This window comes from Pieris brassicae, chromosome 1 (assembly GCF_905147105.1).
Source record: "Pieris brassicae chromosome 1, ilPieBrab1.1, whole genome shotgun sequence".
Taxonomy (NCBI): Eukaryota; Metazoa; Arthropoda; class Insecta; order Lepidoptera; family Pieridae; genus Pieris; species Pieris brassicae.
The window spans coordinates 17,482,756-17,503,111 of NC_059665.1; the positions used below are offsets into that span (position 1 = coordinate 17,482,756).

General features: G+C 32.0%; 1 protein-coding gene across 5 annotated transcripts in view; it reads left to right on the forward strand.

Moving 5' to 3' along the window:
- LOC123711730 overlaps window positions 1-20,356 on the forward strand; it is a 181,602-nt gene that overhangs the window by 46,780 nt on the left and 114,466 nt on the right. For all 5 annotated transcript variants that reach the window (XM_045664460.1, XM_045664494.1, XM_045664486.1 and 2 more), the window contains one exon: window positions 19,748-20,052. In XM_045664460.1, coding sequence (XP_045520416.1) covers window positions 20,043-20,052 — 10 coding nt within the window. In that variant the 5' untranslated portion in view covers window positions 19,748-20,042. The remainder of the gene's footprint in view (window positions 1-19,747; window positions 20,053-20,356) is intronic.

Below are 20,356 nucleotides of genomic sequence, written 5' to 3' on the forward strand. Positions count from 1 at the left end.
AATCTGTGGTTCATTTGATGAATAGGAAGGAATACCACATCCTTTTTTCTAAAATGTCAATAAACTGGTCGTCAATTTAGTACGACTATACGACCTTAGTTCTTAATTTATATTTGTTCAAACTTCTTTTATGCAGACAGCATAGGCAAAAACTTGTTAAACACCAAAATTTTATTACCGTTCAGAGGTTCTATGATTCACAAACTTGAGTATTTGATCAACAACTATTTATAATCTTTGTTGATTAAACTAAACCGTAGACTGAATAAAATCAATATAACACAGACTTAAAAAACGCTTGTTTAAAATAATATGTTCAAAGGGGTCTGAACCCAGAATTTATAAGCTAAATAAGGCTATAAAACAACAAGTTTGCGTGACCTTGTGCCGCAACGCGATGTATGAAGTTAGTTCAGACAGATAATACTAAAATTATATATATTATAATAGAGTAGTTTTATTAAACGTATTCGCAAACATATAGTAAAACAAGATATAGTAGCGATAATATATGTAATCGAAATTAATATTCATAATCGATAAACTATTCGTCTGGTCGCTCAAATTTATAATATGTGTCAATAAAAAAACAGTATAATTTATGAAACCACCGAAGTATTGGTTGGAAGGTTTACTGAAATCAAAAAGGTACATATCAAGACAAAATTTTATTACGATTTATGATTAAATTCCTATTATTCTATGTATGCAAACAATTAAAAACCCGCCCTCCGTGATGCAGAGGTAATCGGACTGTACAAAGACTACAAAAAATATGAAACTTTGCGGACCGGTGACTTACCTTTACATACATTCGCTTTTCTCACGATATCCGTGAATCTATTGAGGGATAATTTTTACTTGATTTTTATCGGTCATTGCTTGTTTATGTGGTTTTGCGATTGAGTTTTTACCAAAGTGAACTATCAGATGTTAGATATAAATATTTTTTCATGATTTTTGACGCTTTATTGTTTAGTTTTGTGCCTTAACGATTCAAATGCCATGGGAAATATGTTCTTAAAATTAAAGGCACGCATCACTGAAGCACCTTTCAACAAAAAATTGTCCAAAACGCATTGGTGCCTCTCGTTAAACCAAAGATCATATCGGTTGTATTATATATGCTGGACTTTTTTTATTTGAGCCTTATGTTGTACTAATCAATTTGTATGTTTGTCTCATAAATCCTTATTTACCTATTCTATGAATACACATTAACCCTTTTACTATTAACAATGCTATTTGTACATTCAATCCATCAACGCTGCCTTGTACTATTCTCGTATTGATGGCCAATCTCAATAAAGAATTGTAGGTGGTTTATGTAATAATATGTAGTGTTAGCTTAGAGGTTAAGCTTCGCAAACCGTATGACGGGTCTTTGAACCCAGTGTATGCAATGGTTTTCTTTATATGTCGGCGCACTTTTCGTTAAGGAAAACATCGGACTAGTACCTATGTTTTAGACTCGAAAACGGACGGTAAAGGAAAATGTTTCCGGGGCTATAATTATTATTTATTATAATGATGGCATTTTTTGCGTTGTGAAAGTTTTAAGTTGCAAAGTTGCCTACAAAAAGAATTCTGAACATTTTGTCTTCCCAATAATTTTCCAGGAATTATAACAATTTCGTTCGAGACTGAAAACCAACCTGTCTTGTTTCAAGGTTATAGTATACCAAAAATATATACAAAAGAAACGTTTTATTTGTATATGATTCTTAAATTTTCTCTTCCCTTGCAAAAGAAAAAAGTGCCTGATAATGTATTGATAAATTCCAGTCTATAGAAGTTATTGAGATTGGCTGAAAGGGATGCGTTAAAATTCTTGGACACCTCTAAAGTGTTATATGGGTAGTTAATGCGTCTGCGCAGTTAACGGGTACTGTAATTCGTCTATTTGAGAAGCGCTTGTGAAAACATTTCAAGTTATATTTATTGCTTGTGTTCAGAACCGTTGGTGTTAGTTTGGTGAAATGAAAATATTATCTGATGGGGTTTTACGTGGGGTGAAGTTTGTAATTACTGTTTTGGTAACATACATTAATTTAGTATCCTGTTACATGTAAATGACGAGCAGTAATAGCGGATTCTTTATCAGTAGGAGCATAGATGTTGGTGGCGTATAACTGAAACAGAAATCAAACAGGTGTATCACTTAGAAAAGTATCAGCTCGTTCATAGTAGACTAGGAGTCACATATCTGCTGGAGTTTCTAAGGTGGCAAATGATGCTGCAAGCTGAAATTGTGGAAAATTAAACGCTATTTATCTACGTAAGGTCGGTACGATTTGAAAGTGTTTTAGAGGGGTGTAACAGGTTACAACTATCAAACAAAATTACTGGCTACGTATGGTACCTCACAATATATTAGACCACCGGTCGCAAATCTACAATATTAACTTGGCGTACGTACCTGTTTTTAACCACGCGTTTAACAGAGCGTTTCGGAAACGTATAAGACTAATGTAGAGTGTCTCTGACCTTGGGAACTAAAATTAAATATACATTTTAATAATTCGACTATTTAAATAGGATAAAACGAAAAGGGGTTAAGACGTAATTAGATTAAAACTTACAAAACAATTGAAATGCCATCAAAAACATAACTTGTAAATAACACAAGTCTAAGTCGTAAACAGTTGTGAGATCCCTATTGTACCAACTCGGTTAATTTATTCAGTCTCTACTTAAGGGACCTCCTAACTTGATTCGTAATGGAACCAACCTAACATGATCTTATGCTGACCATATCAATATTAAAACACTTTTATAACTTAAATAAATATATTGACTCGGCCATCGCCTGAAAATACAATGTACATACAAGTATATTATTATATTAAATAAGCCGATTGCCATTACTAATAACTGTTATTTAAGACACGACTTAACTTTAACCGTAGACTTTGTATTACACAATAAAAATTCATAGATTTAGCTCAATAAAGTTAAAATTCATTAGACACTTTAATGAATTTTCTATTTAAATTCGTGTTCGTATAATCGTGGCATGTGGTTTACGACGTAAGAGCGGGATTTTATTGCTTATTTAATTAAAATGCATGTCTCATACCCGGTTTGTCACACCAACTCGTCAATTGCTAATATACATAAGAAAAGTGAGCGCCTCTGCTCAAAGTCTTGTCTATGCCTTGATCTGTTTCCCTGGCCTATTTTACCGCAAACCAAGAACCAAGTCTTTCGTCTTATTATCACTGTGTGTGAAAAAAGTATACGGAAACTATTAACGAAGATTAAGCTACATATTATTTAAGACTTATTAAGTGCACTTCAAGACAATTACGTAAAAGTTTCGATTAATCCTTCGACACTTGTTTTTTTTGACATTGGTTTTGCGTGGGTATCTTTTTGTCGTTTTAGTTTAATTTATATTGCCATTTTGCGTAGGCGATTGTTACGTCAAAGTTTCTCTTTAAATAAAGACAAATGACCATTTCTTTTTTGTGGATTATATTTTTGATTGATGTGATTGTTTACCTACGTTAATTTTGACCTTTACCAGATTTAAGAGTGAAACTTTTAGATTTTCTCACAATTTAAAATCATTCTTTACCAAGCGCTTAAATTATAATCCATATATCCACTATGCTTTAAGGTTTTCAAGAATTTCAACACATGAAAGGAAAATAAATACATATATAAATATTTATAGTAAAACCAGCACTTTTGTAAAAAATATTGTACATATTGATATTTTTTATGTAGCTTATTTTCAAATAATTTCATAACACAATGTACATAACTAACCTACTCTAATTTTCTGACAGAGTGAAAGTACTTCTTTGTGAAATAAAGTATCTTTCAACCGAAATCATTAATACAGTAGTCTTTGATATCGAAGTTAGATTAAAAAGACTAAGCTGTAATTTTGCTGTAACTTATAACACTTACTGGAAAGGTGTGGGTAATATTCAAAATTATTACACTCATTCCACATATTACAATATTTTATGTTCACAGGATTTCTTAAGAATATTGATTGAAAATAAACTTAGACAACGCATTACATTTGTACAAAACTATAAAAAGGTTGCACTCGTCATTTAAACTTGTCTGTGGTAAATACTTGTATTCGTAAATCGTGACGTTTGTCTGGACGCAAAGATTATAAACTGGGTGTGACTCGCTGATAGTTGGGTGTAGGGATGCCCCAACTGCTCCCCGTAAGATTTTTTTTACTTTCAACTGTATTTTAGGAAAGTACTCTGAATACATCTAAATTGTATTTATTGGAAAAGTAAGATTTAACGTTAAAGTATAGGAAACAATCTAATTTCCTTGATATGTGAATTCAAGAGAATGGACAAGGATTACAATTCGCAACAGTACCTATTGTCGTAGTTTAAACATGTGGTACTGTCATGTTGCCTGTCAAAGTACATGACATTTTCAATTTAATACGACTAGTTAATACCGTTACGCATTTAGTAGTAGATAAGTAATAAAATAAACATGAAATTTTATATTGTAAGCTTTAACTAAAATGTAACTACAGACTAAAAAATGTTTAGAAGTAACAAATATTTCATAAACTTAATGATGATATATATACTGATGAGCAAATAAATAAACTTGACTTTACCAGGGTTTTTACTCTGTAATTGGCAGCGAGTTGATAACGAGTTCTTCTACAGCGCATTGCCAAGTTTGAGACGAGGTATCAGCGCGACGGTTATATATATATAAAAACGTTGGGATCGGTATTGCTATTGGATGTTAGACAATACGGGTGCTGTACTATCAAATTAGCAATAGCCTCTAAGTATAGGTAAGTATATAACTTGAGCTCATTAGAGCAGCTCTGTGGTACCAGCTATACTATACATAGGTGTTCCAAATGTTTGGTCAAACTTCATCTGTAGTCGCGTTTATTATTAGTGAACGTCGTGTGGGTGAACATATCATCTTCTATTTTACTCTGTTTTCGGCTAGCCCTGCCTCCTGTGTAATCCTCCTAAAGCCTATAAGGACCTTAACTTGTTTGGTGCAGCGAGTAAAGCATCGGCCTCAGGGTCACGTGGCTTCCACTCCACCGGTCAGCACAAACTTCTCCAAGTTATCGAGATCTCAGCATGCTATATGTCCTAAGAAGCTCAGGAACTTTTGGCATTAACTGAAGAAAGACGGGTTGTCACATGTCTGAGAATTGACAAATTTGTCCTTTTCGCTGTCCAGGAATCCAGAGCATCAAATATCATACTTATGTTTTAGAATAAAGTAAATACCTGTGTAAGATTTCTGACACAGCTAATATTAATAGCTAATGACTTTGAATCTCCTTATATTTAATAATTGTAGCAAGGAACCATCTCGATCATGTTAGCTTTATAACAAAAAAGGATCGCATCATAATCGGTCCACGTTTAAAAGCTACGATTCCACAGACATATAGACAACTCAAATTCAGAAGGCTTTAGCATATAGAAAACATAGAAAACCAAGGCCTTCGAAGAAAACACTTCGGTAAAATTGTGTCTAAAATCACCTGACAATGTCAAGAGTTGGGGACTAATTAATTCGTGGAAAACATCAAAAGTGATTTATATTGTTATATTGTCTCTGCTATAATTTGAAACTTTTAATCTTGGCCTGTGACAGCCCTAAGGTTTGTAAGCTTTCAGTAGTGCAACAGTTTGTGCAATGTAATCGACAAACCTCATAAACTGAATGAAAGAGCAAGTGTTTAGGGCAAAGGTTAAAGGTTTTATTACTGTACACTTAGTGAAACTGTAGGACTCTTTAGTGTTTAGCAATAGATACTTTTAATATTCTAATATTTTAAGGGATAATGCACAGCGCACGTTTTTACTCATAGATTATAAACCGATAGTTAAGCGTATAAAGTAATGGGATAAACATCTAATTAATAACTTAAAATATTAATTAATAATTAGTACATATGTTTAAATTATTACAAGGTAATTACTTTAAAAATATTTAATTATAACATCTGTAGCTGTATAACTGCAATTCACTCGGCGTACTGACCAAAAATGCCTCTATTGGCCATGAGCCGGACCTTTCTGTATCGGGCCTAGCAAGGCTGTGTATACTTTTCATTGACTTCATTATAATTAGCCATTATTAAATGACGTCATTTGATATGTTAGTATTGTATTAATTTCTTGTAAGAGGTATATCAATTGTAAATGTAAGTTAGGTTACCTTGTAGGAGAAATACCAATAAATATATATATGCATATATATATCCTAGGCCTTCCTTGGTTTTTTATATCTGTTCTGTAGCAAGTATTATCAACCTTCTATGCCTCACACCATAGGTATAAGGCATGCCCATTTCTTCACGATGCTACTCTTCACCGTATGAGTGAGTGTTAAATGTTCACATATAAAGTCCATTGGTGTAGAGCTAGGTATCGAACCTACAACCCCAGGGATATGAGTTGCACCTGTACATTATAAGCCTTTAACGTTGAAATTTGGCCCCAAAAAAGGGGACTTTTTAACCGGAGCAAATGTCTAAATAATCACGATGGGACTGATCTTGCCAGTTACCTACGTTTTTACACAAGGAAATTGTTATATTCTACGCAACATGTAGGACCAAGCCTGTACTGTACATAAAGTATGGAAAGTAGGTAGTGTTGCCTTATATGATATAATTCATACATTCCCTGCTTTTCATGTAGGAGTAAATCTAGTCGACGATTTTCATCATACGATAACTCTAGCTTGATATATTCCGTTACCAAATACAGATGTACCGTCATATTAATTTAGATAAAAGATTGATTAATGATAAGGCTTTTTTCGCTCATGCTAGAGGATAATAGTATACGCTAATGATTTTAGAAAGCCACACGGAAATGATTGTTACATGAATCGCCAGAAGCACTGTTTCTTTTTAGGACGTCTATGAATAGGTATCGATTAGACGTCATGCTCTATGTGTACCTTTGTATATGAATTAAATAGTTTGAGGACTTAAGAAGTCAAATTTAGTCATTTTTGTACTCAATGAAATGAGTATATAAATATGTATATGTTTATATTGTTGTTGGTTAATTTACGACTTTAGGGATGGAGAATGATAAAATTTGTCACGTTTACTAAAAGTATTTTTGTTATTACTGCTCTAAGCACCGTAACTTTACGATGTGAATTATTTAATTTTTGTAACTGTTCTTTGTTTTATTTGTGAGAAAATGTGTCGTACCGTTGTTTGTTTTACAAAAGTTATATTGAACACATACTAAAAGCCTAGTTTAGCCTGTCAAGATATGATTAAAATATTTTCTTAGTTTAATTCGGTAGCTTTATGTACGTTTTTGAACAGCTTATTTATTTATTTAGGAAACAAACCAGATACATCTATATACAATAAGAAAAAAACATAATAAAAAAATTGGATATATGCACAAAAAGTTTCACTGATAAAAAATAAGATACAAAGCAAAGCAAAACAAAACATGACAGCACAAAATTTATAAATCAGGAGAACGACAATCATACTAGCTATAATAAAGAAGAAAGATACAAGGTTTAAGACATTAATAGTTGTTTTAACTTATTCTTAAATGAAGCAGTAGAGGGTCGATTAGTGGTTAGTTTCAGCCAATAATTTGATACAGTTCTTAAGAATTCCACCACATCTTTGTACTTACCAAGGTAAAACCTAATTACTTCTTCTATTTAAGCGTAAAAGCCTTTCACTCTAACAAAGGTCCTTGTTCTGATTTAAAATTATTAATTTAATTATATTCTTGATATTCTTCGTTGACGGCGCTCTCCACATGCGGTTTGGTGTAGTTTATATTCCAAGGACTTCTCTTAATGTTTAAGATAAATTTATTTTTATTTGATTAGGAAGTTGGTAACGTTAATTAAAATAAAATCTCGTTATGAGTTGATGTAAATTAAGTTTTTGCGTTAGTATGTTCTAATTTTGTAGTTTCTAATGTACAAGGCTAAAAACAATGGCGTTACATAAAGTATAATAAATTTAATGCTGCTTATGTAACAATTGGCTACTATTAATTTTTTTTTCTTTCTAATTTCGACTACTGCGTATATATAATAAATAAACATGCCTGGCGGTCGCTCTACGATGAAGCTTGAATAATAATTACTAATTACTCCTGGAAAATATTTATCAATACTTTTAAAAAGCGATAAACATATTGTATTATCCCAAAACACATCAAGGTTTAAGGTCGTAAATTCTATCACACTTTGATAAATATTTAAGTATCAAGCGCCGTGGAAATTTCAAAGTGTCGCACAAATGACGGCTGGCCTTGGCTCATAGAATGCCGCTCTTGTGCCGTAACGCCACGACAAATTAGGTAATCGATGTAATGAATCTATGAACGATTATATCTTAAAGATTCGAACTATATAATCCATCCTAAAAGTAAGACGACTAACTGGTATAAATATTTAATCAATAACATCAAAGTTACAGTATCAATATCATTAAGTTACAGTGGTGTGAATTTCAAAAATATATTAATTATAGAGTATAATAGTAAATATATGGATTGCGTCTGTCAGTGGTGTCGGGTGTCCTTTGTAGCAGTGATGTACCGCAAACCGGTTGTAACCAGATACCCACGTTGTTTCTACAACTGGTCACTCACAAGTCGCAGGATATAAGGCGCTTAGTAATTTAGCTAGTCGCTAAACTAGGAATACGGCTTCGATTACGTATGTACAGTGTACACAACTCCAGGACAGGTACCAATCTGGTGGTCGATTGTTGTTTTTATAGAGAAATTATTACGTCTTATAAGTACTTTGGCATATTCTCTGTATAAGAAAGGCTATTCAAAATTCGATATTTTAAGACAGTTAAAACAAGACGGACAGATCCTACCCGTTATTTAGTTCTAGCCGATAACACGTAGTGATTTCGTTGAAAGTCAGTGTGACCGGCTAACAAATATGGATAATATTTGTTAGCCGGTCACACTGAGTTCATAACGAAGTTATGCATTTGTCGTGAATCATGATACGAGGTTATGAAATAGTGGTCAGTGATTCATCTGTCCCAGGATAAGTATTTATGGCCAGATAGGGTTACCACTTTTAGTGTTAAAACTTTTGGATTTAAATAAGTTCATATCTTAAATCTATTATATCTTAAGATTTAAAGTAAACTACGGTATAGTACCATAGTACGTTTTTTCAAGAAAACGCTTTATTTTTTCGGTAAAAAATTTATCGGCTTTTTGCGGTCGTTCGATTAGCCAGTGAAGAGGCTATCTTTCTTCGTTCTTACACGTTATTATGTTCATAATATCTTTTCACCCTTCGCACATATTAATTGCAGATGACAACCCTATCGTTAGCTTTCTCATGCTAGCAGTGTGCTTACAAGAAAGCGACATGCTGCTTGTTTGTTGAACCACTTTTGATGTACATTGACTAGTGAAAATTCTAAGAAATGCAACCTTTCTTTCTGGTTATGGTATTGAATGGGTGTCGAGTGTCTGAATGAGATTTATAATTTGAGATAAAAATTTCTCAAATAAGTAGGTTTAAGTTAGCCATTTTAAACGATCTAACAAGATAATTTGACACAAACGGAAGCGTCATTGAAACACTTTTGGACTAGTTTGATCAACTTTTATATTATCAACTGTAATATCTATAAGAATTGTATGTTTTTGTGTCCGTTTATAGTCAAATTTAGGCTGATAACTTTTATGTATGTGTAACGTGTAAAAGACTCGGTGATCAAGTTTGGAAGAACATTTTTTATATACAATTTAGATATTAAAATTTTGCCAGGTATGAAAGCTAGGTTATGTCCGACAAATATGAACCCTCTATAATCTTATGCATGGGAAGTATAAGTATGCAAATACCGTTTTGTGTGTTACCTGTTATTTTACGCACACTCCCACAATTGAAAGAATTCACACGTGGAGCTATGCCACGATCGCTGACGTATAATTTACATTGTACAAGACTCGACAAGTCAACCTGTTTCGAATATCAACGCCTTCACGTCTATTGAATAGATAAACGTTACCATAAATGTTACTATGAGGAAGCTAGAACTGTCAAGTTACTATTGGGGTGCTGCAGGGAGCAAGTATATATTCGTTGTTAAAAGAACATTTAATAAATAGTGTTAGCTTCTAGTATTTATTTAATTAAATTCTAAACATTTTTATGAAACATATTCTTAAGAATCTTGCTACAAGTGCGCATGTGCAATAGTTATTCATTTGGCTCGTTCGGTTTTTTTACGAATTCGAATTCGAAATTCGAATCGAGTCGGAGTAGGAAAGTTGTAATTATAAAAGAGGTTGTGACACATGCGCTCGGGCTTATTCCTTTGTACAAGTTTGAAGTTATACAGTTCACGTAAAACCAGTGAAGTAAATTATAGTGAATTAAGTCATCATTGAAGTTTTTCATTTCCTACCCTAACAACTAGATCAACTACCGCTAACAATAGTGATTAGAAACACAACGTGAAATTTTTGTATTGTGTACTGCTGTACTGAAAAATTGTTGTACTGCATTTATTAACTGTATATTAAATAGATTCAATACAAAAGATGAAATGACGGTAAAGGTGTTTGAATAACAATTACTAGCGAATTATGTTACACGTCATCACTGATATATTAACCGTTCCTGGTAGTGACAATCACCATACATTTTCTGATAACTAGTATCAGACTGTGGTATACTTAAGTATAGTGGTGATTACTTAACTGCAGGCATACACATTTATTAATATTGAAAACATTTCATGCATTTTCTATAGCTGGGAACATCTTTGTTAGGATCTTAATCAATTTCTAAAGGAGCTATCATTTACGTTTGTCAAACCCATAACGGTATGTAGCTGTACCGTTTGAACTAGCGTAACGAAGGTTAAAATTAACTCGAGACGCGGAAATTAAGTATTCCTTTGTGATCTTTACTTCGTTACTGGAATTTTACAACGTAAATAGAAACGAAACGTTACGGGCGTTTCGACATATTTACATAAAGTTCTTTAGTTTAAACTTTATTTCGGATTTCGTCGCGTGCATGGCATAGCTTGATGTTTTGTCACGCAAATCGTTGGTAAATTGTTAAGGCATAGAGTATAGCAATTTAACGTTTAAAGTTTTAGACACGTTATGACGATCTGTTAACATAACACGCTATTTTATACCGGTAATTGGGTTAATTTGTACTGTATTTCAATTTTTAAATTATTTTACGGAAGTTGTATTGGCGGCTAATAATAATTGATAGTTTAAACAAAGAATGGTTAGATAATTACAAAAACTACCTGTTAAATAATATAAAATGAGTACTAACAACCTGAATGTGAAATTAGATTTTTTCATATTTTAAAGTATATTTATACATAAATGAATATAAACTTGGAACAGTTGCGAGTGATGCTTTTACTAAGGGGATAATATTTGCATTCTGCAATTTGGTCCCTAACACCCAACCACGTAATCCTACGCAATACAAGCAGTCCATCACACACTATAACAGGGAGTTATATTATTTAGTACTGTAACAACGTAACATAGTATTATAATCTAAACCTATCTTATCTTTAAGTATTTAAAGTAAAGGAAATACGCCTGTTTAGTAATTCTGTGAAACTATCGATACCTTTTCTTAGTAAAATTCTTATCACACAAATCATCTAGTGAAACTTGAATTTATGTGGTATTATAGACTTTATATTAATGTATCAAGGTTCAAATTAGTATAGATACTACTATAGGGTAAATACTAAGCGTCGTATTTTTCTTGAATGGAACATGAGAGATATTATTTATATATATACTCTCACTCTTGTTTGACAAGTGAAAAGTGAAATCGTTTGCTCTTGAACTTGGCCCTTCAAACAAATTATTAGCTATTACGTACTTATCTATAATTAATGTTTTGGGAGGTCTTAACACTCGAAAGAATTATAGCGTGCAAGATGTAACTTAAAAATTAATAACTTCATTATCGTTCTCTTTGTTTTGTAAATTGTGATTGGAACAACATTGTTTACATTCACCATTTCATGAATATCAATTGTTTTAAGAAGCTTAACTAAACAATCAGAAAAATTTCGTATACCAGAAGAATTGATTATCGAATATAGTTTATCTATATCCGGACAAACATATTGGCAGTCAAACAAAACAGACAAGCTCAGCTTTACATTTCTTTTATAATAGTATAATCGGCACAAGTGCAGTTTATTAGCTCGAAGAAACAAATTGCAGCTCTGCTCCAAGCAAGCGGTACTTTTTTCTCTAACTGTACATCAGATTATTGTAGCTTATCGTTGAAAGCCGATGTAATGACGCTCAGCCATTGATTTGCAATTATTGTAAGGTATTGAGCTATTTGAATTCATACGTATTGTTTTGGGATTTCATGCTCTGATTCCGATGTCAAATCGGTATTTTCTCTTCCAATCCATTAATTCACTCAGCTGAGGAACATATAACGTGTTTGTTAAATTGCTTGTCGAATTACTGTTAATTTCTTAGGTGAATTATCGAGCGTAAGCATACGCTTATATGTATATACACACTGAGCTTATATACATACAGAGTATACACTCTGAAAGACTTGTGATATTTAGAAACGAGACTTCGCATCAATGTATGTATAATCCTTACATATTGAGTTTTGAGTTAGTAATAGTTTAGTTAACCTATTGAGTCTGAAACACTTAGTGTTTACATTCACATGACATGTCGAGCCCAATTCAAGACTTGTTGTATCTTCGTCGTTGACGCTTAGTCGTCACAAAGAATTCAATTGTCTAATTCATACACAATAACCAGTGTAGTCATGTGACGAATGCCATCGATCGTGACTTTCATTAAACATCGATCATAGCAATTATTGCGGAAACGTAAGCTTTCTTCTGAGACAATAATCTGGGAGATTGCTTCAAGTGTAATGAGATTTTATCGAAGCGAAAGAAATCGAGCATAACAAAATGCGACATGCATTGTCTTATCTTTATTATGTTGTATCATATAATACGTAGCGAAAGTATGTTTGTATTAACTCTTAATGTGTATTGCGAAACTATTGAATTTCTAAAGCTACGGGCTAGAGCAGCATAGACATACTAATAAAAAATAATGTTTATTATTTAGTTTCGTGTTAAGAACGCAACTTTTCTGTATTAGTTATTGCTCAATGCTTGTATATAATTTCATATAAGAGTAATCCTCGATCAGTTAAAGTGCGATTTGTAATAATTATTTATTTACAGGAATGAGAAAGACAATACCTATTTGTGGCAGTGCCTTGTAAATGTATAACGTTTAGCAATGCATAAATAATATATAGAAATTGAATTTCTAACCGCTGGTAACTCTCAAACTTTGATAGTAATTTATACAAGTAGACAAGAAATAATTTTATGTTATATTTTAAGTAGATACAATCAGTTCCTGTCCTTCCAAGAATCTTCTTAAAAGCAGCAATCTAAGTGTAATTTATCCTGGGACCCATTTGGATTAGGGTCAATGCTTCCCAACATTCCATCGTTAAAAATTTCTTTTTATAGCATTTAATTCGTCTTGGTTTACAAGTGTTATTTTGTTATAGCTTTATACAGCACGTTCTACTAGATACTTAGTTATATATCGGTTTATTTGACTTGAAACGACACGTTTGATTGAGTATTTATATTAACAAATATGTAGTAAGCCTTTCTTATTTTATTAGATAATGGTGTTTAGTACTCATTTTTTCGGTGTAATATTTCGTTAAAGAATAGGTAAATTTAAAAACAGTCTGCACTTGTGCCTTGTTTTTTTTAATATAGCCTAATTCAGATGCCTTTATGTACCGATGTCTGTGCTTATATCGACAAACATATTGTATAGTGTTTAAAGTATAGTTTATAGTTCTTTAAAATGAAATTATTTTACTGAACGCCTGTATATCACGTGATATCCTTTTGATCCTTCGTTCGTAATTACACCATTGTAGTGTCGAATCACGAACCCGTGACGGATAGGGATAAAATCGTTTCTTACTGAGGTTTCTTAAAATTATCTAATACATAAAATTAAAATTGATTATTACAACAGTTGATAATAATACTTATTATATAATAACTTTCTTATTATGTATCCGCGTAATATAATTAAACTGTGCATTTTGTAGAAATTATATGCTCTTAAAACTTTATTGTCATGCCTTTTAAAGCTCGAATTTGAAATCGTTAATTATATAAGTGAGAAAATTGTATTTTGATACAAGATTATTATACAATACAATTTAAAAGTTGGATAAATTTCATTTTGAATTTAAATGTATAAATGTTCTTTAATATAACGCCTTGAATGGAGATAAGATGAATGGAAAAAATCTATACTATGAACAACCTATTTATACGCTATATTGTGACTAGTTTTACTTAAAATCTAAACAGAAATATTTTACACACATATTTTTTTCTTTAGTTCTTGCATTAAAGATCACAAAACACAGGAAATAGGAGAAGTATATATATTATAATTGTTAGTAACCCTCTCATGGCGGCGACGCTGATGTTTCTGTGGCCACTGTACTGTCGTAAAGATGGCACTGTTGGGTCAAAGATATTTGGAGGCTAGTTTTGTTATTTGTTAGAGACAGTAATTGTTTCCCTGAACAATTCCCTGGTTGATCGTATACCTAGGCCTAAGACTTACCTTTGCACCCTTAGGTACTCTTGTGTTCATTATTATTTTTATTTAATATCGTTTTCTATATTTACCCCTTACTTGTTAATGATATATGTTTTGTGATGAAAAAAAGGGTGTGTGTAGTTATATACGTTAGAAGTTATACTTCGTAGGCCTTATTCTATGTACGTAGAAAAAACGACACTAACAATAGAACAAATTTACTCTCATCATTCTTCCCTAACGCGCCAAAAGGCCTATAACTTCAAAAAAACTTAAATGTTGACTATAGCTAACTTCAGGGTGTCGGTTTTTTGTGACAGTGTGCGCGCGCATCGTAAAAATTTCTAAAACTCTACTACAAAAGAAGTGCAATAATTTGCGTAGAAAATTTGTTTCCACAAGATTTATTGAGTTTCATTAGGAACTAATCTTTCCTATATTAACATCCGTGTAACACTATGATTTCTAAATGAGCTTTGCGAAAGCCATATTGTTAAAACATTTCGCACGCGTAATTGTGGTATAGTCATTTATCATAATTCAAATCTAGTGATCGAAATAACGAATTCTCATATTAACATTTGCACTTTCACACACACTTAATCACTTTAGCTTCAATTTAATTTTGGTAATTCTTTTGTCTCATTAGATTTTGGTCGCAGTTTTTATCGCTCATAATCTACATTCATTTTATTTATTGTTTTCAATGTTCCCAGCTTCCAATATACAAGAAATTAATTATCTGATATAAATGCTGCAACTTATGTTTAATTTACCATGTAATTGTGTGATAATTAGTCATAAAATAAATAATTTTAGAAGCAAATTTACGTATTTTATTGTGAACTCTTTTATAAAAGTTCACTACTGCCAATTGCTTAGAGCTTGGTTAATCTAGCTACTAAGTTTTATCAGGCATATTATTAGATATATTCTGTTCTTTTTTTACATGTTAACATGTTTTGATTGCTTCGCTTTGTTCCATTAATTTTAATTATTGTTTTAAAATTAATAATGTATTTTTGCACTTCTTTATAAAACAAATTTCTGATCTGATTATTTAATTATTGTAATTAATATGTTGCTGTATACTTGCAACATAGTGTTAATAAATATTTGTTTTATAGAACATGGGGCAAACGAGCAGAAGGCTCATCTGATGTTAAGTGATACCGCTTCCCATGGACACGAGTGCGTTGCCGGCCTTTTAAGAATTGGCACGCTCTTTTCTTGAAGGACCTTAAGTTGAATTAGTTCAGAAATACTTCATTGGGCAGCTGGGTTTGGCCCGCAAAAGCTTTTAATAAATAAATAAAATTCATTCTTTAGATTAAGCAATGTACTGCTTAAGCGGCTACACTGTTTTGTAAACATCATTTTGTTATGCATGTCCACCTTTTCGCCGAATCAATAAGACATACCGTTACTAACATTACAGATGAAATTATTGAGGGTCGAAGCGATTACCGGGTTATTAGAAAGTAAACGTTTGTTTAACGCAAAACATGCTTCATGCTTTCCATACGGATCACATTGATCTAAATATCAATTGTTAGAGCAATCTCTATCTTATATCTAGGTCGTTTAACGCTAGATTAGCGTAAATTTGCATGGAATGCTGATAGTGCAATAATTGCTGTGCTGGTAGGAGCGTCGAAGGAGTTGTTGAGTTTTCTTGTCTATTCTATTGTTTCTTGAAGCAATGCTCGTCACCTTTCATACCTTTCGGTAACATCTAGTTCAACCATATTTCCATTTTTATTTATTACTAGCTACCCGGCAAACGTCGTTTTGCCATGTATATTATTTCCAGGAAACATTTTTAGTTCAATAAAAATAACCTATCTACTATAATCAAAAATAGGAGTTTATTGTAGAGGGGTTAAAGGGTTGTATGTATTTTTGTATGCTGTATCATAAAAAAATAAAAACAAAAGAATTGTGTAAATGTTTTTGTGGTGGACACCCTTTATCCCTTAGGGGTTTGAATGATAGATAGTAGCCGACACTCAGACTTACTGAATATGCAGAAAAAAAAATCATAAGTATCGGTCGAGCCGTTTCGGAGGAGTATGGGAACGAACATTGTGACACGAGAATTTTGTTGTCAAAGTGTCCTTCGTTTTCTTCCTAATTTTAAATAAGCATGTAATTAATCATAGAGCTAATGTCAAGTTAGTATGCTTGTTATGAATTTAAAAATAATATCTCTATTAACGAACGAACTCCATTTCCCGAAGGGTGACAAACGAATTTATTTTAGTCATAATGAATTTGTTGCGTGAGGAAGCATATTCAGTGGCGCAGGTTAATGGACTATAATATGTTTGTTGAACAATTTGGGTCTGTTTGGACAATATGTTATTAAATCTTTCTTTTTAAAGTAGTGAATTTGTTTTAAAATTCAAAATAATTTATTTATATAGGTAACAAAATGTACATTTATGAACGACAAAAACAGCATGTATATGAAATGCTTCTAATTTTACATGTACTGCCAGTTCTTAAATCAAGGGAGTACGGAAGAGAAGAACTGGCAATAAACTCTCCGCCACTCTTTTTAATCGCCAAGTTTTTGTTTCCCACAACGTTTCTAAGGAGCTGCAAACATTACACCGTGATCCACATGCCATCTGAAGTAATAAATGATAATAAAATAAATTAAAAACAAAGATTTGTCCTCTATCAGCAGGAGGCATGGTGAAATAGGTGCAAGCACGCGTATTACTCTCTTAAAATCATAAATTAAATTAATCTGTAACACGACATTTATTGACTTAAAGGCAGTACGAACTACGCCAATTCAGCCACAGTGCAGTTGTTAAACTAAAACACTGTCGTAGATATTTTAAACATTATATTGATTAGCTGTGAATGGATCCGGCACAAGGGTAAAATATGTCAAAAACATATCGAATTTCACATATAGGAATCATATTTTGTACGTCTTGATTATAAATCTTACCCTTAGTTTCTAATAGGGTTTTACAAAACTGTTTTATATACTGCTGAGTGCATGCGCATGCATCACTAGTTATCGTGTTCATTACAATAACAAAGCGGAAACACAGGCGTTTTCATTACGTTAACCACAGATCATAATATTATCAGACGTAGATCATTGCCAAGGTTGTGTAAGTTGACTTCATTAAGGCTTAGCATCATTCTTATTTATCGCAAACCATAAGACTATTTGTTCATTACAAAGTGAAGATTTAATCACTTCCACGGTTCACTTCTTTTTATTTTCTTTAATGAATAAGATGAAAGAGAAATGCGATGCGATGTGGAATCTGCTCTCAGTGGAGGTCTTAACAAGGAGCCCTTACATAAAAATCTCTGAACTTAATTTAAAGTTAATATTGTCGTGCGTGAAACACCCTCTTAAAATAGATGCTACAAAGGCATACCTTACCTAACCTTATATACGTGTTGAACCGCCGATGTTCATGGGCCTATATAAGATCTGTTGTATTGTTTATAGAGTCAAATTGAAAGTGTTACCTTCGCGTAAAACCAACAGTATTTTAAGCAAATTGGTGTGAAACTATAAAAATAAATTGCCCGTCCGCAGTCACTTTCCATGCCCTTAGATATTTGTCGAAAACAATCGGTTTGCAGTGAAAGTTATTGAACGGTAGGGCTGTATATTTGTCATGGTGTTATTTGGTATTCGTGGTTTACGCTACGGTAATGACCTAAAAACCTTAACTTCAGAGTACGCACTAGGTACGATGTGTAGCTTTAAATTTTGCTGTCCGAAAAAGTGATATTATGGATGCAGACTTATATAATAAAAATAACTTGATTACAATGTATTAACTCTATAATTTATTACAGATTATTATCTTTATCACAGAGTAGGTAAGGACAATTTGACTGCGACGGAAAAAGTAGTAATGAATGCTTCTTGATGTTTTGAACGAAAAAAGTTTTATGTAGATTTTAACCACATAAAACTTTTTTCAAAATCTCTTCTCTTTTAATCGGCGGCTCATGTCTGAGCGTCGTGGTCAGCTAGAAATTGTCTTTTGTGCATTATCTTTCTGATCTTTTTCCTTGTGCGTTACCAAGCAAAAATCACGGTATAGTAATCATTTTAACTATGCAACAAAAATTATTTAATCAAAATTTAAAAGCCCATTTTAAGTTTTTTGTAGCTGTCACCAGTCACACTACGGTGTACCCATAATTGGAGTGACAGCTCCAATGTGTATTATTATGTACCAAAAAATAAAATAGAATATTACTTATAGATATTATTGCTATACCATGTGAACCTCGTTGGCCTCATTTAAATGAAGCATAAAACTATGTTAAGCTAAACTATATCCAATAATTATTAATATAGAAAACAAAATATCAAAAAACCTACAACAATTTAAATAATGTTGAAATCAGGAAACATACATAATATTATCTCTTTTTTGAAGGCAATTAAATAATATTAGTTTCTATTAATTAATTTCATAGAAAATCTCATTTGGCTTTAACGTTTTGCTTAGAAATTAAACATTTTAAACCGATTGCTACATTCCGATATGAAATGTTTTATGTATCACGTGCCTGTAATCCAACAGCCATGAAATACGAATATAATAAATACGTAATGCGATGAAAATAATGTCTGAACCTATATTTTAATTAAAAATGTTTTAATATAATATTTTTCTAATCTTAAAACTATTGTCTACTTTTAGTTGACATAGTGGAGGGTTAAAATATTATATTAAATAATTCACCTCATGTATCACAAAATTATATTAACGACAATTAAGTTTACAATAACTTTATTCATTATATTTATTCTTAACCAAATCTATTATCACTGTTCAGTTTCAATTGTTGATTTGTTATTTTTTTTACAATTGATTTATTTTTAATTATTAAAAGTGGTCAGTTAAATAAAAAATTACATAACCCCTGAACTAAAGATATGAATACTAATTTCTTTACAAATTTGTTTGTATTAAAAATAATTTGTCTGTATTTTTGTATAACTTTTCCTATAGATGAACACGTTACAATTAAATGTCTCACACCATTTGTTATTTTTTTATATGTTATCGCTCATTACGCTTTTTTTGTTACAGAAACAAAGCAAGCCGAAAAGGAGGGCCGGGGAAGACCTGTCGAAACAAAATGTGACCACCGACACACTCACCAAAACCAAAACAGAAATTAGTTCTTCAAATTCATGAATCTATCAAGATTACATGATTAAGACATCTTATTTATTAATTAACGATTCTAGTCGCAATAGTTTAACGAAGATTTAGTAATACATTGGAATTGAACCAAGGGAATAAGTACAAAGCGAGTACAAAGGGATGCTAATTTTTGGTTTATATATAAATTGATTTATTGGTTCCCGGAAATCGAGACAAAATGTCTGCTAGTGAGTATTTTTTAATGTTTCTAACATTGCTCCTCATAAGTCACCTGTAAGGTTATTCAAAGCAATGTAGACCTAACTAAACTTTAAAACACTTTGTTTGGACACAGACGGCTCATCATATGATTGTTACTATATATCCAGCGTCGCATTGGGTATACCCTGCCTGGTTAAGCATAATAACCATATTTTCATATTGTTTGAATTAGGATAGGAATAAATAGACCGCAAATCAATATTAAATCATTGTGTCCTATCTTTATAAAGTCTATTTTGTTAAGTACAAGTGTGAACGAAGTTATTACCA